The 24058-nt window shown below is 39.8% G+C and overlaps 1 protein-coding gene and 1 long non-coding RNA gene across 9 annotated transcripts; one reads left to right on the plus strand and one right to left on the minus strand.

Annotated features, from left to right (window-relative positions):
• Positions 1 to 3909: 3909 nt before the first annotated feature.
• On the minus strand, positions 3910 to 11852 carry LOC138241843 (uncharacterized). Of its 4 annotated transcripts, none has more exons than XR_011191103.1 (3): positions 10096 to 11852; positions 8341 to 8567; positions 3910 to 6698 (listed from the first exon to the last, which is right to left on the minus strand). It is a non-coding gene; the product is annotated as an uncharacterized lncRNA (long non-coding RNA). The 4 variants fall into 4 exon arrangements; XR_011191102.1 differs by lacking the exon at positions 3910 to 6698 and having other exon boundaries at positions 6711 to 8567; positions 10096 to 10514; positions 11139 to 11852; XR_011191101.1 differs by lacking the exon at positions 3910 to 6698 and having other exon boundaries at positions 6711 to 8567; positions 10096 to 10251; positions 10325 to 11852.
• Positions 11853 to 11904: 52 nt separating this feature from the next.
• Positions 11905 to 22380, plus strand: hsf2 (heat shock transcription factor 2). Of its 5 annotated transcripts, none has more exons than XM_015359326.2 (13): positions 11905 to 12347; positions 13635 to 13743; positions 15192 to 15319; positions 15804 to 15928; positions 16261 to 16336; positions 17092 to 17153; positions 17393 to 17471; positions 18485 to 18609; positions 19017 to 19265; positions 19764 to 19869; positions 20396 to 20452; positions 20807 to 20873; positions 21526 to 22380. In XM_015359326.2, the coding sequence occupies exons 1-13, from the start codon at positions 12255 to 12257 to the stop codon at positions 21819 to 21821; spliced, it is 1572 nt and encodes a 523-aa protein (XP_015214812.1). In that variant the 5' UTR covers positions 11905 to 12254; the 3' UTR covers positions 21822 to 22380. The 5 variants fall into 5 exon arrangements, with proteins under 5 accessions (XP_015214812.1, XP_006626507.1, XP_069051855.1 ...); XM_069195754.1 differs by lacking the exon at positions 11905 to 12347 and adding an exon at positions 12927 to 13172; XM_069195763.1 differs by lacking the exon at positions 11905 to 12347 and adding an exon at positions 12927 to 13172 and having other exon boundaries at positions 19152 to 19265.
• Positions 22381 to 24058: the final 1678 nt, after the last annotated feature.

Genomic DNA, 24058 nt, shown 5'->3' on the forward strand with positions numbered 1-24058 from the left:
GATGTAAGGTGTGAGTAGCTTGGCTAAAGTAATAGGTCTTCAGTCTGGATTTGAATACTGAGATTGACTCGGCATCCTGAATATGGGGTGGGAGACTGTTCCATAAGCTAGGGGCCCTGTAACTAAAGGCTTTACAGCCAACTGTTTTTGTATTAATGCATGGAATATGAAGAAGACCTGCGTTCTGTAATCCAAGCGAGTGACTTGGATGATATACATTAATAAGGTCCATTAGATAGACAGGTGCCTGACTTCGGAGAGCCTTGTAAGTAAGTAGAAGAATTTTGAAGTCCGTCCTGTACCTGACAGGAAGCCAATGAAGAGAGATAAGTATGGGGGTTATATGGTCGTACTTTCTGCTCCTAGTAACAATTCCAGCTGCTGCATTCTGAATTTGCTATAAGGTGTTGAAAGAGTGATGGGTGCTCCCTGATAGTAGGGCATTGCAGTAGACTAACCTTCTGTATACAAGAGCATGTATTAATTTCTGTGTCTTGAGTGGAGAGAAACTGCCTTAGTTTTGCAATATTTCTTAACTGTAGGAAACATGTTTTAGATGCTGTTTTAACATGAGAGTTAAATGGGAGCCTTGTGTCTAATATGACGCCTAGGTTAAGTGCTGAGTTAGAGCTGAATGACAAAAAGTTTCACACATCCAAGTCTTTACTTCATTAATGCAATTAACTAAGGTGATAATAGAAGAGTTGTTGTTAGGTGTAAATGAAATGTATATTTGAGTGTCATCAACATATGAATGAAAGTTAATATTATCCTTAAACTTGGATCACACTTTCTTCCATCCGTCAACCTTTCCGTTCATTTACGGATCTTACCTTTTCATGCTTGCTTCCAGATTCCCATTCAGTTGAACTCTTTCACTGTTCTGCTCTGCTCTTTGTGCTGATTTGCTTCATACCTCTGCTCCTTTTCTCTCTCCCTCATGCCTGAAGTAGGCTCAGAAACAGACGAAACATTTCTTCTTTCTCTGTACTTTTCAGTGTGAAATTCACCCACGCTTGTTCCTCTGTGGTTTATATACAGTACGTTCACTGACAGTGACCGTGACAATCGGACAATGAGCAGTCCATGTCAGGAATCTCTTAGACCAGAAGTGGACATACATGCTTTCCTACCTGACTGGCAAATGACATTTAAAAGGACTCTGGTGTCTCTTTTATACTGTACAGCAGGACCCTTCAGACAGAAAGAGCAAATACTTCCTCCCCAAATGACCACTGCTTTACTAAGCATTATAAAAATGGGAAACATGCTCTCTCCCCACATATGCGCGCATCTAGAATTTCTACAGCACAGGGATGCGTGTTCAGGCAGGCGAATGTGAGGTTGACTTACTGTATAGTAATCTAAATGATTGTTGAATGTTTTCAATTACCACTAACCTGCCCCATGCCCCACATACACATAAACACCCACCAACCACTGTTGTCTTATGGGCAGATTAGTCAGTGATGTTAATATCACTATCACTGACTAATCTGCCCATAAGACAACAGCAACCACAACCACAGCATAAAATCATTTCAGACAGATGACAATCCTCTAGTTAGAAGTTATCATAGTTAGAAGTTCATATTTTTAGTCTATTTGTGTGCAAAAGTGGGAAATATCAGACCTGTTACACGTTTAGCTGCATGGATAGGATGTTGAAACCAGAGTATTGGGAAGGGTTGTTTTTCACATACAGCACTCTATTTGTGTTGGGTGTGGTGTCATTTTGCCCTTTTCTGGTTCTAGCTGGGAGCTGCATCAGCATCTCTTGGCTGCAGAGAAGCAAATGCATTCCTTTGTAGCCAACCAAGTCAAATTCCTTCTTCAGATGTCAGGCTCACAACTGAAAAAGGCTCAACAGCTGAACATTTCTTCTTTCTGTTTTTCAGCATCAAACAAACTTTTAATCGTTGCCTTTGGTGCCTTTGTCCTCACCTTTCAAAATTAAATGTATTTTAGTTTTTTCTTTGGTCTTTTGTGGAAATGTTCAGATAGTAGCTGTTAAGTGATATAAATTGAGAACATCCTCTAGTAAGCAGTGATGTAAACTGTTTTTTAATGGTCCTGCAATTAAATTCAGAGTACCTGTTCTGGATCAACTATATATACAAGTAGCTTACCTGAGAGACCACAGACTATGAGCAAAATATGATAACGTGAACTTGTACCTATTAGTTAAATAATGAAACCATAAGAGCTATAAAGAAATGTTTTAAAGTTAAAGGAAGTGCAATAAATGTACTCTTAACATTTTGTACACATCACATACAGTATTAACAATTTCTTTACTGTGAAGTCTTCATGCGCATTCATTTAGTTATGCTAGTATCAACTCTTATTTATTCTAATACGTTATGTTTTGGTCATTTTCTTAAGCTTTACATCTTTAGAAACTTAGCTTCAGCTTTAAAATGTTTGAAGATTTTTTTAGGAGCCGTGATTTCTAGTTGAAATTGAAAAGGAACTGAACTGAGCGTGTGCTGCACATGCAATGAACAGAATAGTAAACATAACGATAACAACAAACAAGAGGAATATGTATCTGAAATACGTAAATAAAACGTTCCTTATTTATATTATTAAACCTCCACAATAGAATTATTACCTTTGTCTTTGGATATTCTATTTGTGAAACCAGGACAAGCAGACATGGCTCATTGCATTTGCAAAGCAAGACCAGAATGCTTCCCATTTATTATGCAGTGTCAAACTGCAGTATCAAGATCAGTCAAAAATGCCACATCTAAGAAAAAAGACTGTATTAATATTATTCAATTCAAAAACAACATTATTCATATGATATGTAACACAGACAATCTAAAAAAGTTGGAATGGATAAAGCCTTGCACATTTGGTACTGTACCCATGAATCAGTATTAAAATATATTTTTTAAAGCTTCCCGTATCCTTGAATTACCTTTAGGCCACAAGTAAAATGTGCATCACATATTTGGACAAGATACTGTAGGGAAGATCTGGACTTTAATGCGAAATTACATAAGTAATTTAAATTACATTAGTAAATCCTGAAGTTCTGGGAATTTATCCATAACAGGAACATCTGCAGAAAAATAAGTAAAAATCTGGCAGTTTGCACCACTGACTAAACAATCTTTTGTCATCTCATCCTACCAAGATTGCTTTCCAAAGTTAAAACAGTGGAATTTTGCTAATAAATCAGAGAGTTTAACACCTGTTTGCAGTATATGGATATTCTGAACAACATCTATTATCTTATTGGAATGGCTCATCTGATTGTGCTCTGAATACAATAACCAGACTAAGACCTACAGGAAAAGTGTTCCTTGCTTGCAAAACAGTTCACATTGATGTCATAGCTACAGATTAAGATTCACATGAATCAATAAGGGAATAAATGTTGATTGGAGTTTACAAATCAATGCATACCATATAAGAACTCATTTTCTTTTGACCCTGTTAACAAATAGTGCAAATACAATGCTGATTTTATATAAATCTTATAAATGGGTTAAATGAGAAAAGATAAGTTGATGTAACTAGTCCTATACTTTCAGAGACCATTCACCCTTCCTGAGAATTATATTTTTAAAATTCATTTGTAAGTACAAAATGGGCTGTAGTATGTGGCATAGACATCTTCAAATATACTGCATTCGTTGAAGAATTTTAAGATATTGCAATATTTTATTATTCTGAAACTTAAAAAACGCTGCAAGTACATGAACACAGTAGTAACCCCAGACTCATATACACATAATACGTGTCTCACATCTAGTGTTGTTGGAGAGAAGTGCACACAGGCATTCTGATGTAACGATACACAGTACTAACTGGAAGGAAAAAAATAGGCTAAAAAGCACTCAAAGGTATATAATACATTTTTTTATTTTTGTTAACAGAAAACAATTACAGTGATGATCAAATGATTTATATTTCCTTCATCTACTTTTTTCATTTTTAGAAAAAGCTTACAGTACATCGAAAATGTTAAAAATATTAACTATACAATTTTGTAATGTGGAACATTCAGAAAACAGAGGAACTGCACGTTCAATAGTTTTAAAGCAAAGATTTCTGTGATGTGTGATTCTGTGTGTCTTTCAATGCCACAGGACTGGAGCGACAGGTGTAAATTCCATATCCCCGATACAGGTGTTTTCCTGTACTTCCTGGCAGTTGGGTGTCTTTGCTGCTGAAAGCTGGTTATTGTTATTCTAGAGGCAGACAAGCTGGTGTGCTAAATGTTCAATTGCTTATGACGATGGTGAGCTAACTGCTTAATTGCTTATGAACATGGTGAGCTAACTACTCAATTGCTTAAAAGGTTGGTGTGCTGAGTGCAGAATGACTTAAGACATTAGTGTGATAACTGCTCAATTGCTTATGAAGATAGTGAGCTAACAGCTCAATCTCTTGTAGTTGCTGTATAAAGGTCTGTGTACAGTATACCTTATTAGGTTTGGTGTTACAGGTTTACAGGAGTCCCATCCAGGGTGTTTCCTGCCTTGTGTCCATTGTCTTTTGCATTAGGCTCTGATTCACTGTGACTCTGGAGTACTGGAGTAAGAGTTACTGGGAGTTACTGGGACCGGGAGGTGTTACAGGCTTATAACAGGTTCGGCTGTTTAGAGATGGTGAATGTTTTTGCAACTGAAACTGTTTTCTGTGTTTTAATCTGGCCATGCAGTCTTAACACAGACTCCTTCATCTTAACTGTGACAAGACTGAAGTCATGCTTATTGGTACCCCCCATCAACTTTGTAAAGCCAGTCCTGTAACCCTGTCTGTAGATGGCTCTGTACTTGAGCTCCAATCAAAATTGAAAAACCTTGGGGTTATATTCGATTCTGGCTTAACATTCGACCCCCATGTGCAGCATACTTTCAAAACATCTTTTTTTCACCTTAGAAATATCGCAAGACTACGCCCTATGCTATCATTAACTGTGGCTGAAAAGCTGATCAACATATTTGTATTCTCTCGAATTGACTACTGCAATGCTCTGCTCCCTGGGGTATCTAAATCTACTCTGAACAAGCTGCAGTATGTCCAAAATTCAGCAGCCAGAATCCTGACCAGGTCTAGTGCAAGTGTTCACATTACTCCTATCCTGGAGTCCTTGCACTGGCTTCCAGTCAAATTCCGCGTAGACTTTAAAATCCTCATGCTCACCTACAAGGCTTTACATGGCTTGGCACCTCAATACCTGTCTGAACTTTTATCGCCCTACTCCCCACCTTGCAACCTCCGCTCTTCAAATTCTGCCCTCCTTACTGTCCCCCAAGCCCGTCTACATTGTATGGGCGACAGGGCCTTCTCCTGCTATGCCCCCAAGCTCTGGAACTCTTTGCCCAAGGATATTAGAGAGTCACCTTCTCTAAACTCCTTCAAATCCAGACTCAAAACCCTCCTTTTCAGAAAAGCCTTTACTTAACTGGTTCCATTCTTCACCCCTCTGCTCTTCTTAATACCATCTTCCACAGTCTCCTCTATTGTTATTGTTGTATTGTTGTAATTATAATTGTGTCCTGTCTTGTGAAATTTTCTTATTTATTGTTATTGTCATCCTGTAAAGCGCTTTGAGAAGCCACCTTTAAAGGCGCTATATAAAATAAAGTTTATTATTATTATTATTATTATTATTCAAAACCTGAGAAAGTTCCTCATATTTCCCTAGACTATAGCTTATACAGCAACAAGGCTGACTGCAATACCAAATCCTTAAAATATGTGCTCTGTTTTAATTGACAGGGTCTGTCCTTCATGCTGTACTGACAGGGTGCTGACCACAAGCCAGAAACTGCCCTCAGAACACCAGACCTACGAGAAAATCCCAGAACCGTATTCCACGGGTGTCTGCCTTTCACTCTGAAACATGATGATTTCGCAGGATCAGGAAACAAAAACCTTGCCTATTTAACAGGATGGCCTCTCAACTCAAAATGTTTTGCACAGACACCTCTCGTCTATCAAACACGGGTGCTGCCCCAGTTGGAGATTTTCAATTGGCTGCTACACTTCACCTAATAAGTAAGAAATATGAGTGGAATATGAAGTTCATGTTGAAAATAACTGTGCCCTAAAGTTATATTTGCTAACATAACTACACACCCGCTGTCAGAGTTAATTACCAATTTCTGTGTGCCATATTTAAATACTATATTCAAATATAGTTCAGGTACTGTAGGTGCAGTAGCTGCGTCAGCATGCGTAGGCTGCAAAGGAACAAGCAAACATTCTTTTCTTCTCTTTTCAGCATGGAATAAACCTTTACTTGTTCCTATTTAAATATATTTCATGTGTAGATGGAAAAGGCTGCACAGATGTACACTGATCATGGAAACTTAAAATGTTAAAGAGTTTTGAGTTTGGCAACATCCCATACAGACTGAACATAAGATTTCACATGTGAAAGTTCCCTGCAAATCCTGAACAGAAAACCAAGCACTCCATATCTGCCGTAGCTGGATTTCTCAAGGATGAGAAGCCCGTCTCTACTTATGTCCTGAACGAGGGCAGCGATTCTGAGGATGTGCAATGACACAAATTCACCAAACTCCCATCAGCCCATTGGGGGTCCCTCAAGTCAGACGCTTTCTTTGGCCTTTGCAGAGAGTACTGCATGATCAGTGCATGCCAGGGATCTCGGGCTCATGAGCCGACAGTATTCTTGAGCTCTGGTGCCCCCTGGAGCCCACATCAAAACACTACACATGCAGAAACATGGGGGACAAGGGAATAAACAGGGGAATAAGATCACTTTATTTGCCATATACAATTTCTTGTATTAGGAATTTGTCTTTCTGCATACCCCAGCTTGCTCTCCATGAGACACACAGACGGGGAGAGAGAAGCTGGGGGTCAGAGCGCAGGCGCCCTTGGAGCAGTTGGGGTTAAGGGCCTTGCTCAGGGGAACAGGGAAGGAAAAGAACATACTGTACAACACAGAGTGAAACTATTTATTATAGAAGTCATGGAATGTTTTTAAGGCTTTGCACCCACTACAGTTTTTAAGCATGTAGGAACATAGGAAAGGCTACAAGCAAGAGAAGGCCACTCAGACCATTAAGCTTGATTACTAGTGGCTAATTCAACCAAGAATTCCATCTAGCTGCTTCCTGAAACAAGCTGAGCTTGGGTACATACAGCTATCGGAGTGAGTAAGTAAGTAACAGCAAGGTGGGCAGATAGTTCCAGGGTATCCTTGGTTTTAAGAACACTTTCACACAGTTGCAGACTGTGTTCTTCTGCGTGTCACTGAAGAAGCTACTTATAAAAAGAAAACAGAGTTTTTGGTGTTTATATTGACACATCATTTATATTTTTAGACCACATAGGAAAATACATAAAAGACAAACAGAATATTTGCAAATATAGTTAAAAGCGCTGAAATAATTTGGCAAAATATTTGCATAGAAAATATGTCTGCTCTGACATCAATCGAGACAAGACGCAACAAAAGAAATGTACGGGCTTGAAGAAAAGACTTGCAATGAAAGACCAAAAGAACAAAATCTCTGTGTACAGAGAGAACAATGAGGGGACCTGATTAAAGTATTTAAAATATCTATAGGCAGACAAATACAAGTCTACCGCCTTCATCAGAATCACTGCACCAGAAAACAGTGGATACCAGTGAAAACCACATTCAAATGCATTTAAAACCGGAGACTGTAAGCCATAGACAATAAGTGACAGAAAATGTCTGTGGAATCGACCTATGCTAAACATCTTTGTTAAAACATAGTTTCAAAGCAATGAGTTACATGGAAATGTTTGTGTTATCAATATTTTTCATGTGTACTAAAAAGAGAAAAGTATCTGCCATCCACAAACCAGTGGATACCAGTGGAAAGCACATTCAAATGCATTTAAAGCCAAGAAGATACATTTCTTTAAATAAAGGCATTTTGGACTAACAATCCAGCCATGTTGATGTAGCTACTGGATAACGTCAACTACCCTGAAAAAAAGAACATGATCAAAATAAGGAAAAGGCACAATGAACTGAGGAAAGCAGAAAGGCTGAGAGAAGTAAAAGACTATTATATTGGAGTTTTTTTTTCAACACCCGAAATTCCTTGTGAAAAGTTAAGGATGAAGTGTCAGAGACAACAGTAAGAAACTTTCAGAGGCAGTTAAGCTACGGGTACCAGAAGCATTAAAGATCTCCAGGGTCTGATCGTATTCTATCAAATCTACTAGAGGAAACAAGAGATGAAAATCACACACTCAACAGAACCAATCTGATTGTTACTCAAGACACAACTAATACCCACTGATGAGACAGTTGTCTAAAAAAAGAAGCAGGTGCAGGTGCAATTATTGTGGTGATATTCTCCCTCTCACCTGGATTCGTAGGATACAGGCACCTCCTTCTCCCTCACCTCATGGGTTTCTTGGGACAGAAGCAGTTCCTTCTCCTTCATACACTGCCTGACCAACCCCAGATCCTCCCTCTGCATCTGTTCCTAGCTTGGCCCTTTCCAGGTGCTTCGGAGATTTGGTTATTTTCTCTTCCTGCTGCTCACTTCTCTTGAAGGTCCTTCAACGTGCCTTTGGTTTCCCGCAGAACTCTACAAGGCAGACTTTGAGTAGTTAATCTGTCCTGAGACTCCTCTGCGTCCTTGAGCTCGGCCAATTCATTTCAGGTTTCTCTGGTGGACTGGCTGATACTGTCCTGCACTATCTGTTTAAGGCAAAGGTGATCTTTACTTAACTTCCTTTACTTAACTGGTTCCACTCTTCACCCCTCTGCTTTTCTTAGTACCACCATCCACAGTCTCCTCTGTATATTGTAATTGTGTTTTATCTTGTGTATTCTTATTTATTGTTTTATTCTTCTTATTTATTGTTGTTGTCATCCTGTAAAGCGCTTTGAGAAGCCACCTTTAAAGGTGCTATATAAAATTAAGTTTTTTATTATTATAATTCTTATTATTTATTATAATATATTATTATATTATGAAAAAAACGCCTGTGATTTTTGGTCTCTCTTAAACATTAAATTTAAAGCATTACCACCAACGCAGCATGCTCTTGTCACATCTCAGAAGCTCAGCAAGGCTGAACCTGGCCAGCACTGGACTGAGAAACCTCTTGCTGTTGTTTTGAAGTGTTTGTAAGTGTTGTCTGTGGACCAGTATGTCTCTTCCCTCTGGAGCTGAAATTTCAAACCAGTGACCCAGTATGGAAATCCATCACCTCAACTCAAGTATTCTCTCAAACAATCTGTTTTCTGTACATTCGATATTTAATCTGTTATACTGTGTGTTCTGGCACAGAGAAATATATATATATAATAATAATAATAATTATAATAATTGCTTACACTTATATAGCGCTTTTTTGGACACTCCACTCAAAGCGCTTTACAGGTAATGGGGATCCCCTCCACCACCACCAATGTGCAGCCCCACCTGGATGATGCGACGGCAGCCATAGTGCGCCAGAACGCTCACCACACATCAGCTCTCAGTGGGGAGGAGAGCAGAGTAATGTAGCCAATTCATAGAGGGGGATTATTAGGAGGCCATGATGGGGTAAAGGCCAGGGGGGAAATTTGGCCAGGACACCGGGGTTACACCCCTACTCTTTTCGAGAAGCGCCCTGGGATTTTTAATGACCACAGAGAGTCAGGACCTCGGTTTTACGTCTCATCCGAAGGACGGCGCCTGTTTACAGTATAGTGTCCCCTTCACTGTACTGGAGCATTAGGACCCACATGAGCCGCAGGGTGAGCGCCCCCTACTGACCCCACTAACACCTCTTCCAGCAGCAACCTTAGTTTTTCCCAGGAGGTCTCCCATCCAGGTACTGACCAGGCTCACACCTGCTGAGCTTCAGTGGGCTGCCAGTTGTGAGTTGCAGGGTGATATTTTATTAAAATGCAAATATATACACACTTAGTCCAAACACACACATTACTTTGAATGTTTACTCCCTGCAATTCCAGAAGTAATCTTTTATAGTCAGCTTTATTGGAAGCCAAAAGAAACCTGGAATGTGGTATGCAACATCAGACAGTATGCTACAGTATGTATGTGTCCATTATTGTTGTTGCTCCTCTCAAGTACTCCAACAAAGTACTTAAGGAAGATCTACCTTTTGTAACCCCACGTTGACCACAGTATCTCTTAGGATCCTCTTGCCTTGTTTCTGATTCTTCTTCCACACCCTTACAGGTATCAGGAACAACACTTATGTCCAAGTCAGACTTCAGTTCTTCAGTCTGTTTCCGACAGCAGGTGTTTGAATTGGCTGTGAACGGAAAGTGTGCTGTTGGTACCGATCTCGACAATCCAAACACTGACAACAACAGCTGCAAGCTCACCTGCCTTTGCTCGGTGTTCCTGCTGCGCAGTACTGTATATCCCAGCTGCAGTGCTCCTGAGAATGAAGTCTCCAATAACCACCACTTCTCTTTTTGCATGCTATAGTACTAGCAGGATGTGTAGTTGGTATCAGTACACCAGGGCCTTCTGGTGCAGCTCACAAAGTCCAAAGTGCATTTTGGATTCCCACTGTTAAGATACACATTTCTATATTTGTAGAACACAAAACTATTAAATCCCTTCTGAAAATGCAGTCGTTACTCTAGACAACTATCTTCCATATGAGATTGTATATGTGTTCATTCTACAAGTTAATTTCCTATATTTTATTTTCTAAATATTACTATCTTTTGAAGCTTTCCAGAATTACTTTGGTATCCCATACCACTCATATACTGTAGCCTAGCATTTTCTATTTCCATAAAACCACAGTTAGCATTATACTGCCTCAACTCCAGAGACTGTAAGTCATAGACAATAAGTGACAGAAAATGTCAGCGGAATCGGCCTATGCTGCAGATCATTGTTAAAACACAGTTTCAAAGCAATGCATTACATGGAAATGTTTGTGAGTTATCAATATTTTTCATGTGTACTAAAAAGAGAAAGGTATCTTACATCCATAACACCATATTTTCTAACATTGAGGGTGTTGGGCATGAATACTTCACATCATTAAGGTCCTAAGACCAATGTCGACACAATGCTGTTTAACTTCCCCTGTCATCGTTGCAGGTGACCTGAAGTCCACAAGTTCCACCGGTGTGATATTGGATATAGTGCTGACAGGCATCAGTCATCTCACACTCTTACCTCTGAGACTTTTGCGGGGATTTCAGGTTTTATGGGAAGTGGTTACTATTACACTTACGCTCGACTTGTGAGCCTCTTCATAAATCTGCATCAATGCTTTAGGCTCTTCAGATGGAAAGACACGAAAGTCTGAATAAAACATTTAACTGTCAAACTGAATCACAAAGCCTTGTAGCATCATCTCAGACCCACTTATGCTGTTTTCGGTGAAGTATAAAAATAAAATCAACTTCTCACCAGGAAAAGTCATCATAATTGGGATTGTTTTCTAAACGCTTGGTCTGCACTAGAAACTACGTTTTTCTGTAGTCCCTAAACATGCTACTGCATTACTGCTCGCTTTAGAAACGGTCTAGACATTTTGATGTATTACAAAATAAGTAGTCTACAGTAGTTTTACATTTGAACAGGTAAAGGTTTATTCCATGCTGAAAGAAATAGCAAAGACACATGACGTTTCGGCTGCGGAGCCTTCTTCAGGTGTGATATGCCTTACACATGTGTAATATTTTCATTGCAAGGACAGTATTCATTTAAACACGATTACCTTTCTTAACTTCCATAGCTGTGTAATTGACATTGATGCACCCCACCCGTACTTTAAATCACCACGGTCTGAGGTGTTTGCCAAATTAAAAACAAAACCCCGCTAGCCGGAGTCCGCCTTCACTAGACGCTGAGGTCTGTGTGTGGAAGCAGTCAGTCCCACCAGGGCAGGAGAAACACTACCCGGCTGTCTCGGCAGTGCTGTGACCCACAATGCAGCAGCACTCTGCACACACAGACAGCAGGCTCGCGTGCCTCCGCCTGCGTCATCAACACCACCTGCCTTCTTTATCCAATCAGCAAGCGGCCGCGGGGCAGGCCCCTCCCTCCGACACGTGAGGCTCGCAAACGCGCCGCGCCATTGGCTGTGCTGGCCGGCCGCGCAGAGCGCATTGTTGTTACACGTGAGGAGCCTTACGTAAGGTAGCCGGGGCACCAATCGGCAGCCGCGGTTCGGGCCGGAAGCTGTGCTCGGGGTTTTCTCCCCTCCCCCCTCCGCTGCGGGCCCGGAGTACTCGCTTGAGCCCTGTGCTCGGAAGCAGCGCTGCGCTCCCCTCGTCCGCCCGCACCATGAAGCAGAACTCCAGCGTCCCCGCCTTCCTCACCAAGCTGTGGACCCTGGTCGAGGACCCGGACACGAACGAGTTCATCTGCTGGAGCCAGGTGAGTCCGGGCCCGCGTCCGTCTGGGCAGCCTGACAGAGAGAGAGAGACTGAGCGGGGGAGCAGGGGGCTGGAGGGAGCCCGGTCTAAACTGGTCGCAGTCGAAAAGAAAGAAAAAAACGTAATGAGGCGGCTTCGGTTCGGCCTCGGACCTCTCGCTGTTTCCCGAGGGACGGCCGGCTCTTGTATCCTCCGCGCCGTTTCCAAGGCGACCGCGTTACGTGGCTGTTCTGCGAAGGCCCGCGGCGCCGTGCTCCGAGCAAGCGCTGCCGGCTGCTTTGCCACTCGAGGCGAAGGGCCGAGCTCAATGTGGCAGTTGGCCGGGAGGTCAGATAGGGGGCCCCATGATGAAGGCGCGGGGGCGCTCTGTGGTGCCGGGCCGGAGCGGTACCGGTACCGGTCCCGCTGGCTCGGGGAGGTAGCTCACCCTGCAGCCGCCGGGGGAGGAGCGGGTCTGCGTTCAGGAGGGAAGTGGGTGACGTTTGTTGCCGAGTTGAGCAGCGCTACGTTGGACAGGAATGCAAGCAGGCTGTTCTTGTTCCCTGAGCTGACCTCCGAAGAATTAAAGAGCGGATTTATTTCTGTTCATTTCAGTGCATAGCATGCTGGGAGTGGGGAGGTTTGATGCAACATCTTAAATTTGATTGGAAGTGTTTGGACCATAAATGTACCCTCCACAGCCAGCTTCCTGATGGGGTGTGTGCGCCACACTAGAACACCTACCCTTGCTATTGCCTCAAATTCAGCTTGGAGAAGTCTGTCCTTGCCTCTTGACCCCCCAGTCTCTTGCAGGACTTCGGCGGACGAGAGCATCAAAGGTTTATATGTAAGGAATTACACGGTGGGGGAAAAAAAACACCTGTGTGTTTTGGGGCACTAGCGTAGAGAATGAGGGTCTCCTTTTCTAGAAGCTGCTCGGTGCCATCGGTAATATAGCTGCAGCTGCTCATGCTCTGGGAAAGTGTGTGCGCCTGCATTCTGAATATGGATTAATGTAAACTCGGAGAAATAAAATGCCATGGATACATGATGTCAAATCATGGTAGTTAATACACTTCAAGACATGCATAGGATATTTTCTTATGATGGGCTGATGTAATCTGCAGTTTAGCTGTTCAAGGTGTATTTTGGCATTTGATTTTGAATGAAGTGTAAAAATATTTTTAAGCTCTGTGGGAACTTGATGCATGAAAACTGCTTCCCCACGGCAATGTGATTTTTGTAATCCATCATCTTTCTGACCAGATTTTCGTTAAAGTAAGCATGGACTTTCTTGTTTGTTTTAAAGGAAGGTAACAGCTTTCTTGTGCTGGATGAACAGCGATTTGCCAAAGAGATTCTCCCCAAATTCTTCAAGCATAACAATATGGCAAGTTTCGTCAGGCAGCTCAACATGTGTAAGTACTTTTCACGGTCACAGATGTTTTTCTTACGTTAGGTTGTCAATACTGGAATTAGTTCAGGTGGGGAGCTGTGTCGGCATGCGTGGGCTGCAAAGGAACAAGTAACAGGCTTATTCCCTGCTGAAAAGAAAGAAAACAACGTTTCAGCCGTGGGGCCTTCTTCGGGTGTGGGAGACAGAATTAGACAAGTAAAGTATTCCCTGTGAGTATGTGCACTGTACATGTAAACAAATCATGAGGTCACTCAAGGAACAAGTAATTCCAGGCTGAAAGTAGAAAGGATCAACCCACACTTCTTCAGGTTCGTAGACATTTAGGAGTTAATTCATAATGATTTCTTTGCTGAGATGTAACCCGCTGCTGAAAGCATGATTGTGTACAGTATGTCGTGAAGAAGGCTGAAATGTTCCTCCTTTATTTGTTCCTTTGCAGCAGCACATGCTGACACAGCTCCCCCCTCAAATGCCATTTTACGCTGCTGGCATCTCTGTCAGAGTTGGCCTTTTTGGGGAACGTGCACTGACCGCAACCTGCTCCCTAGGCGTACAAGTTGAGTCCTTTAGTCCGGTTCACAGACACACCTCTGAGTTTCATTGCCAGGGGGGCACATGACTGGACCCCAGCAGGCTCATGGGTTTGACATGACCTGGGTAATTCTCAGCTTGCTCGTGCTCACAATGCCTCTAGGAATTGCCCGGGCACCTGTGAGCCAGCCTGTACCTTAATGCTGGAAGTTGGGGGAGAAAAATGAGTAAAAGCAAAAGGGAATAGGCAAACCAGAAGTGAAAATAGTGTTTTTTTTGTTAAAAGTAAAGAGCAGGGGAACTGAAACCCCTTCAGAGTAGGATGGAAGGAGCAACAAAGTAGCAGATCTGGAGACCTGGCTTCCTCAGTGTTTGTCTCGGAGTGAAAGTCAAGAACCCATGTCCAGTTATGGAAAACCAATACGGACATCATTACTTGAGGCTGTCGAAGAGGGAAAGCATATGGCTGAAGGATATCAAGATGCATGGGGATTGTTGAGTACCCTGTATTATCTGAGGAATTATGTCAAGTCACAGTTCTGGAAAAAGATCTGTTTTAATATTCATCAATTATTTTCAAAACATGTATTATTTAAACTTTTATTTATGTAGTTAATTTTGCTTTAGTTGGGGGTTTTGAATTGAGTGAGTGATTTGAGGGGTATTTTTTTGCACTATCATACATGCATATCATACATATCAAGAGGGTTTTAAAAATTCAAAAATATCTACATGATTTTAATAAAGATTTCTGGAGAGCAATGGGGAAAAAAAAGAGGAAATAAATGTGAACCAGGATTAAAAACATGTTAAATTAGATTCATAGGTCAGAAAATAATCAATTATGTTAAAGAGAGCTAAAATATTGCATTTTATGTCAGTGCAGAGGGCTTTTAAAGAGGACAAACTGTCTTGCAGATGGATTTCGCAAGGTAATGCACATGGACACTGGCATCGTAAAACAAGAACGTGATGGACCAGTTGAATTCCAGCATCCATTCTTCAAACATGGGCAGGATGACCTGCTAGAAAACATCAAAAGAAAGGTAAGAACAAGGGCTTACACTTTGAACTTATTGCCTTAAAATGTGAGAAAATAGCCTCACAAAGCTCAAAACTGCTTTAAGAAAATTGAAATAATGTGCACGATGGGTTTCTAATTTTACACCCTGCCACCTTTAGAATCAAATGGCCTACTTTTGTTTGTAATTAACTTTAGTCTTTGCTAAGTACAAAATCCAATTAAGGTTCTGCTTATGTAGCCCATAGCTCCTGTTTAATTTTAATTATTTTCAGGCAAAACTTCATTTGTCCCCTCTAAGTAATCTAACAGTTTTCTTGTGTTCCTCAGATATGGCCAAATCCACCAGAGGTTTATTTGTGAATGGATACCATTCTAAAAGGTCATTCACAATCCATACCTGCAAATTGAAGCAAATGTATGTAAAGCAGGAAGAGCATTAGAATTGTTGAGTGAACTTCAGTTAACTTAGTTTTATCTTAAAGTTGTGATTTTTTTTCTTTTTGTAGGTTTCGTCAGCCAGGCCTGAGGAAAATAAAATACGTCACGAAGACCTCTCTAAGATCCTGTCCAACGTTCAGAGTGTTCATGGCAAACAAGAAAGTCTTGATTCGAGACTCTCAACACTGAAAAGGTAACAGAATGACCACTGTAATTTGATTTACTAGTGATTTCTCATTTGTCTTTTTGCAGTCATCTGATCATTAGTAATGCAAGAGTTCAGATATTAAAATATGGTTTTTGTTTGCAAATGTGAGGAAACCATACACTTAAAATTATTTTACTTTTACAGTCCTTAATTATGGGGAAAATTGCCATGCATTGTTCTGTTATAAATTGTGTCCTTTTAGTCCTTAATCCCAATATATATCGGGGACCATTTTTGTATACTTTACCTTATTAAAATGAAGAAAATTGATTTATCTGTGTTTATGGAAAACTAACATTTTTGTTCTTGAATTACAGAGAGAATGAGGCTCTGTGGAGGGAAGTCTCAGATTTGAGACAGAAACATACCAGCCAGCAACAAGTTATTAAAAAGGTAACCAACTTTTATAGCAGTGACAGTTTTACAGATGGCTTGTTTGAATTCTGCATATGATTCTTTAATGGAACTTAATTCAGATTTATTTGTGGTTGGTTTACATTTATATTAGTTTTCAGGCACCAATTATATGTAATCTACCCTTTATACAGAAGTGAGTTATGAAAGACAAAATGTCTGTATAGCTTATCTTAAAGCCTTTTAAACTACCAGTGCAAAGACGGGTGCATTTGTATTTATTCTATGAAAAAACATTTATATATTAACTCTAGAATATAAAAGGCTATACCCTAAATAATGGTGTTTAGTTTTTGACGCCAATCTCAAGAGTGGTGGATTCTCAAATAAAATAGAACACTTAATTTTATGCAGTGTTTAGGTCTTTCTTTAAAGAAACACAAATTGTTCTAGATAATTGTGCCAATTTGGATAGTGTTGTATGTTAATATTTGTGTGATTGCTAAAATAGCCCTATTAATTTTAATTTGCTCTCCAGCAAATTTTGTACTTTTATATTTTTGATGAACTGAGAAGCCCCATTAAGATGGTAATACACTGAGTAGGGGTGAACGGTACAGATGACCAGATCCAATTTGCAGTTATATCATATCAGAATTTAGGTATTTAGGTGCAAATTGTGTATTTTGACAAAAACATTCTGTATTTGGCCTTATGAGGTTAAATATTACATCAGTGTTCAGCTTTGTGAATTTAACTTCTGTTAGGGATTTAATGTGCCTTTTCTATTTCAGTTGATCCAGTTCATTATAACATTAGCCCAGAACAACCGTCTAGTGAGCTTGAAACGCAAAAGGTAAGCCCAGCCTTTACATCACTGACGTTTGTTGTAACCAAAATGGAAGACGCATAGCATTTATATGCACTGTTGTGCAAGCAATAGAAGGCAAGTTAGGTTGTCAACATAACAGTAAATATGAAATGAAATTTAACATTGAGAACGTGCTTCCAAATTTACATAGTTTCAATATGAGAAAACTGGCCCCTTTATTGTACACCTTTTGAAATGTTTTGTGATTTTCTTTTTTCATGTAGACCTTTATTGATGAACAGCAATGGAAACAAGTCAAAATACTTTCATCAAATTTATGAGGAATCCGTCGAACACAGCAAGGTATTTGTAGTAGATGATCGCATTTAAGTTTTTTAAGTTAAACTGGATATTCGGAATATAACTTACAAACCATTCCAAAGTACAGTAATTATTAAATCTAGCTTTTATTTCTTTCAGACCTTCAAATTTCATTTGTAAGCCAAACATTTTGCTTAAAAATGAAAAACATTTTATATACTTTGTAGCTGTGCATTTGGTCTTTGTTCAGATTTATGAATTTGGGTTTCATTTTCAGAATCATTTATTTGTAGGAGGCTTGTAAAAGCCTCTGAATTTGCGATCATTGAGACTTGAATGAGTAAGCAACTGTTAGGATCCGTTTAGAAACTAACGCTTTGATACAGAAGAGTTTCTTGAGACCCAGATATTCAAACTATTTTTGTATAATCTTTTGATTAGGCTTACATATGTAATAGTTATTTCATTTTAGCGTATTTAGGAATCTTTGATTTTAGGTTCATAGCATGCTGGAGCTAGCAGCATGAACTGTATACATTCTTCTTCGGTTAGCAGTAGCTGTTTAAGAGCCAAGCTGTATGACATTTTAATAAAGTACGTGCCTATTGCCGTTTTCTTGTTAATTTCACTTTCGTTGCTGCAGTGTCTTGAGAGAGAAAAGATTGAGCCTGTTATCAGTGCAAAGTTTAAGCCCATTTAGTTTAACTTTTCACCTTGTAAGCTGCAGTTCAGACTGAACTAATGGTTTTCTCAGACATCAAGGAAGAACCTCATACTGTTACCCAATTGAGGATTCTTCTAACTTTTCTTTGCAATACTAGTATTTGTAGGTGTATTTCCTATTGTCATAATGGCATGATAAGCTGCCAGAAGGTCAATGATCTTTATAAAGTGTACCCAAAATACGCAGAAGTAATCGCTTTCAGTATTTTTTGTCATAAATTGGAGTTTTAAATCTCCAACTAATTAAAGACAGACATCTGTACAACAATATGTCTTTACGTGTTGTGTAATATTTTTATTTGTGTGTATATTCTGTTCGTTTGTTCCTGTAGGGATCTATGAAAGTGCCGAATGGTCTGAAGAACAGTTCTGATATTTCTGATGATGTTATAATCTGTGATGTAACTGACGATCATCCAGAAAACGTGGAAGAAGTAACGAAAATTTCTGATCCAATGTAAAGTTTTTTTTTTTAGCTACACTCGTATTGTTTACAGGCTTTGTTCTTAATTGGCTGATGCTTTTATGGAGTTTGTCTGACCTCTAAAAACTTTTATCGGCATAGTTCTTTCCTGTTCATCTTTACTTCTGTTCTTTATTTACAGTATACTTGAAATGGTTACAGTATATAAGCAGGAACTTTGAACCTCTTTTCTAACTGAATTCGATTAATGTTAATATTTGCAGAGGTTGTGATTCCACTTTAACCGTCAATCATGGACTTCCATCCTATATTGACTTGTTTTAACTTGTATTAACTATGATTCTTGTTTGGTTTCCGTCTTAAGGCAAATCCTAATTAAACAAAAAAAGTAATATGAGGATTGCTCATTTGTACATACCTGACTTAATATTTTTTTATAGGGATGTTGAAATTGTAGAAGTTAAAATTGGTAGTGATGGGGCAGTGCTTGTGGATGATGAAGTGACAGACCCACCAAGAGTGGAGCCACAAGACATAGCCAAAGCCATATCTGAAAACGCCCCTTTTTCAAGCAGTGCTCTGCAGATCAATAAACCATCGGCGCTCACTTTGGAAGATCCAGTTACAATGATGGACTCCATTATGAATGAAAGCGGAGCTATTTCACAGAACATTAACCTTCTGGGCAAGTAAGTGCCACTGTTTCTGTTTTTGCTGACTCCCACTTTATTCCAGCAAAGTTCATTATAAATAAGCAAAGTGTGTTTGGTCTTTCAGACCCTTACTTGATTTTGTAGCTGAAAGAACTATATGAATTATATTTGGTTATAGTATTCTGATAAGAGTCTGTGCCTGTGACGTGCATTGTGTGTATTAAACCTCCAGAAAATTCCTGTTCTAGTAAAAGTATAAACCCCGGAAGCAGAAATCATAATCATTTAATTTCTGAATTTTGTTTACACTTGCTTAGCTGTGCAGCGGTAATTTTTATTTTGGAGGCACACTTTAAGATAGTTCTGAACAGTTTGTTGGACTGTATCTATACCCCTTCATTTAAGAGAAACATCCCCATTTCCATTAGTATTGAGAGACTGTATGACTTGGTGTGGCTGGCACGTCGAGTTCTGTGAATGAGCTGCTTGGCCTTTCTTGTAATATATTAACAAAGTGTTGCTATTGTCCTACAGGGTTGAGCTGATGGACTACCTGGACAGTATTGACTGCAGTTTGGAAGACTTTCAGGCTATGCTGTGTGGAAAGCAGTTCAATATTGACCCAGAAATCGTAGATGATGTAAGTTTCAGGTGTTAATATTTTTTATTAATGAAGTGGTGCAATAATATGTATATCTAAATTTATTTTGACATCTGTTTGCTGTATTTCAGTAATCACTGTGGTAGTGTTTTGGTCTACGTTTCACTTTCTTTCATCTTAAAATGCAACAACTGCTATCCATGTTTGATGTAGAACCTGGTAGTTGATAACAGCCGGCACGTTGTTACTGAAGGTCAGCATTCTCACAATAGTACAAGTAACGTGCTTAAATGTCTGATTTACATTTAACAAGTCTCTAGCTCTGGGGATTTTATCAGTTTGTTTACAGGCATAAGAAGCACAGTTACTTTAACCAGAAATTAATATTAAATTGTGAAATTAAGTAGTAGTTTCAAATGCACGAAGATATGAGGTAGTTAAAACATTTCAAAGAGTGAGTGGTAATTTTGTAGGTCACTTTTTGGGGATGGGTGAAACTGGGTGGCAGGTGGAGTGTGAATTAATTAAATCCCACATTAATTGATCTTTAACCTTTTCCCTGTAGCTTTTTAATCCAGTTTGCCTGGTGAGCACAAATGATCACAGCGTCAGCACAGCTAAAGTGAGTTCTACCCAGTCACTTGCTTTGTCACAGAATCAAAGTAATATGTACTGGGTTTTCAGCTCCCAATTTAAGTATCTGTACACTTCTGTAGTTTGCAGTACTGTACCACTTTGGTCTCTATAGAGTACTAAGAAACGGTTTATTTCCTTTTTTAGAGTGATCCTGGGTTTTGCTGTTTTGTATTGTTCTTTCTTGAAATCACTTAATACATTCCCTCTCATGTAGAACTGCATCTAAACTTGAGCAAGCCCTAACCTTCTTTATTTTAATGTGTTCTTTTTATTGTGTTAGTGGAGAAATGTAATTACTGTTGAATTGAATTTGACTTGCTGTTTCACCTGTGAATCTTAGGGGACAGAGTCTTCAAAGGAGAAAGCGGGCTTGCTTTCCAAAGAGAAGCCAAGTGAGAGTAATAACGGTGAGCTGCAGCTGTTCAATATGGTTCAGGCATGCAGAACTTTGCAGTTGGATTTAGACGTTTACTGCTCTGTTTTAGTCTGGAAAGATCCTAAACATTTTTTTTTAAATAAGTCTAATCCAGTTTCCCCCCTGCATCTTCTTTCACAGATTTCTTCTGTCTTGGTCTTGCATGGCGCATGTAAAAAAATATTTCAAGGGGGCCTGCAAGGCTATTTTTATGTTTCGGGGTTAGGAAGAATCGGCATTGGCATCTCTTTTAAATTAATAGGAATATTGCTCTCAACTTCAAGACGGTTTTGCCGATTAAATCTAACTTGTTAACTCTGCATGCAGATCACGGTGGAACCTTAATGGGTTGAAATAGCACAGCCTGTACTTATTTGCTCGTACTTCGCATTACATGAGTCATTACAGTGACTAGTGAGCAGGAAGGGTTGCGTTGCAATTTGTGCATTTCACAAAGTTAACTATTTTGTGCTTAATCCGAAATCTGTAAGTGAATTTATTTTGTTACCGAGATTTAATAATTGGTCTGAGAAATTGGGGCTGCGGTTCCCCTTTAATGATCGTTGATCGAAATGGCAGATTTCACTCTCAGCTTGCAGCTTTGCCCGTTGCTCCCGTGTTGAACTGTGGTGTCCCCACTGCAGATAAACAGCTGATCCAGTACACGTCCTGCCCTCTCTTGGCCTTCTTGGATGGGTGTTCTTCCACACTCACCCCTGAACCAGACGCTCCGGTTTCAGGCCTGAATGAATCGCTTCTGGAGCAGGAGCAGGACCAGGAAGATCCAACTGACCTTCTGGAAACGGATGAGCCTCCCCGGAGCAAGCTCATTCGACTGGAGCCTCTGACTGAAGCGGAGGCCAGCGAAGCAACTCTGTTTTACTTCTGCGGACTCAATTCAGAAACCCCTGACATAGAGACTCCGCAGCTGGGTGTTTAAAGTGGAAAGAAATGGGTTACGATTTGTATATATTCATCAAAATGATGAACTATTTATTTGCTAGTATCTTTTGGTACATTTCTGTCCTAAATCCAAAAGGAAAATGTGACAGTCCTCCTTCTTCCTGTTATTTAGCGGATGTCTTTTAATCCTCTTGTCAATAGAGTATTCTAGGTCTGACTTCACAAAGCCAAGGAGTCGAAAGGGATACAGTTGTATTTTTTTTTGCTGGTTGACATTTTTTTGGGGGGTACAGACTATTTTGAGTTGTCAATGACTAGGTCCATACGTTTTATCGTGTCTGTGGAAAGGTTCAGTTTCCATAGATGCTCCTTTCAAATGGAGTACAAGCATATTATAGACATATAAAGATAGGGAAGTGTCTGTATGTAGTTCATTTCCCCGTCTTTGTAAATTCTCAGTGTTCCGAATTCCAAGAAGTCTGGTTTGTCGTTCGTTTCAAAACGTGCTGAACTAACTACGTGATGTTCCGCTTATGTTCTGAGCTTTTTGTCACCGATATATCAAGCTTGGCAGCCAATAAATTGTAAAGCATCGAGATTGCTTCATTATTTATTATTTTTGCACTTTTTTTTCCATCGCCTGTTTTTAAAGTTGGCGTGGCATGTTTGTGTAGCAATTTGGACTGCTGCCTTGCAGCTCTTGTTATCTTGGACAGATGCCAGTCTTATATCTGGGTTTGATTGTACACTAGTATGGGTCAACAGCTCTCCTTATGGTTTCCTTTCACCTCTAGACACCTGGTGTCTCTACCTTGTCCCTGTATGTCTGCCCAACCCTGCCCAGGGTTTGATCCTACCTTGGGTCTAAGGTTCCAGGATAGGCTCAGGGTTGTTAGAATCCTTAATAATAACAAATACATGTTTGAGAACAGAAGAATGTGTGTTTGGCTTTCTGCTCAAAAATCTAACAGGCCCTGGGATATGGATTGCTTTTGAGGTTATAACTACACAACATTCACTGGCACATTGCTCAAAGCAGTTCACACAAATCTCACCCTCTCCTCTGTCCAACATTAACAGCAATATAGAAGTTCCTCAAATTATGGTTTTTCATCCCAAATTCACCTGTCAATTGTAGATATTTTTGTAATATAGAAGACATTATCAAAATATATGCTAAGGATTTTTTTGTCTATAGTGGGCGGTGATCATAAGTTCTTAATTTAGTGATGTATTTCCTATGGAACCAACCTTCCCAAGAGAAAATTCAGTTTAAGACAGATGTGTCATGGGACACATGGCTAACAGGTGATCACTTACCTTGGCTGTCTTTTAAGACCAAATGAGACAGTTGGCTTTAAAGATTTAAATATGCTATTGGTCAAGTTGAGGGCGATACCATGAAGTTTCAGTTGTGGAGTTGATGCACCTTCCCACTCTAATCTCTTTTTGTACAATTTACCTTTTTACCCAATTAAGGGAAAAACTGACTGAAAGGGTATGTGTTTTCCTGGTGTTCTTTTTGAGGCATGTTTGTGCTTTTGCTCCTTAATCGTTTACAGGATTTTTGGATTTGCCAAATGCTTTTGGCTGCTTTTTGTAGTGAATTGGATATATTTCGTTGTTTCTAGTGAGGCATCTGTTCTATTACCATATTTTGGAATTTCTGTAGTACAGCTGGTTTTAATGTTAAGGGATATGATTTACATTAAATGAGATGGTTCAAAAAGCAGTTATTCTAGTTTAAATAGATTTTACTTGAATGTAAATGCTGAAAACTTACCATACTGGCTACTCCTAATAGTCCATTAGTTGGGTTACATATTAGTGTGAATTCTGTCTATCCAGGGTCGGTAGTTGCTGTTACTGAGTAAAATGACACCCTCTTAGACAGCAGTAGCTCACTACTTTAGAGGGAGTAGGAGTGTAAACATTTGCTCCAAGGTGGCGATTGAACACTGGCAGAAAGCTGGTAGAGCACAGCTGAATGGGTCACACCAGTGTGGTGTAAGTTGAGTTTACTTTAAAATGCAGGCATTGTAATGCCAATTGGATACTCCTGAAAAGAAAGTGCAGAAATAAGTTTGTTTGAATACATACCACATACAGTGATAAAGATAAAAGCCATATAAAAATAAAAGCGGTTATATTTTAGCCCCCCTCAATGGCAAAACTACAGGCTTTTATATAATACAATTTCAAAACTAGAAACGGGGATCTAATAAACCAAATTTCAGAGTTGCTTTCATTGAGAAAGCTTTGCATGGCACTGGT

The sequence above is a fragment of the Lepisosteus oculatus genome, chromosome 2 (genome assembly GCF_040954835.1).
Source record: "Lepisosteus oculatus isolate fLepOcu1 chromosome 2, fLepOcu1.hap2, whole genome shotgun sequence".
NCBI lineage: Eukaryota > Metazoa > Chordata > Actinopteri > Semionotiformes > Lepisosteidae > Lepisosteus > Lepisosteus oculatus.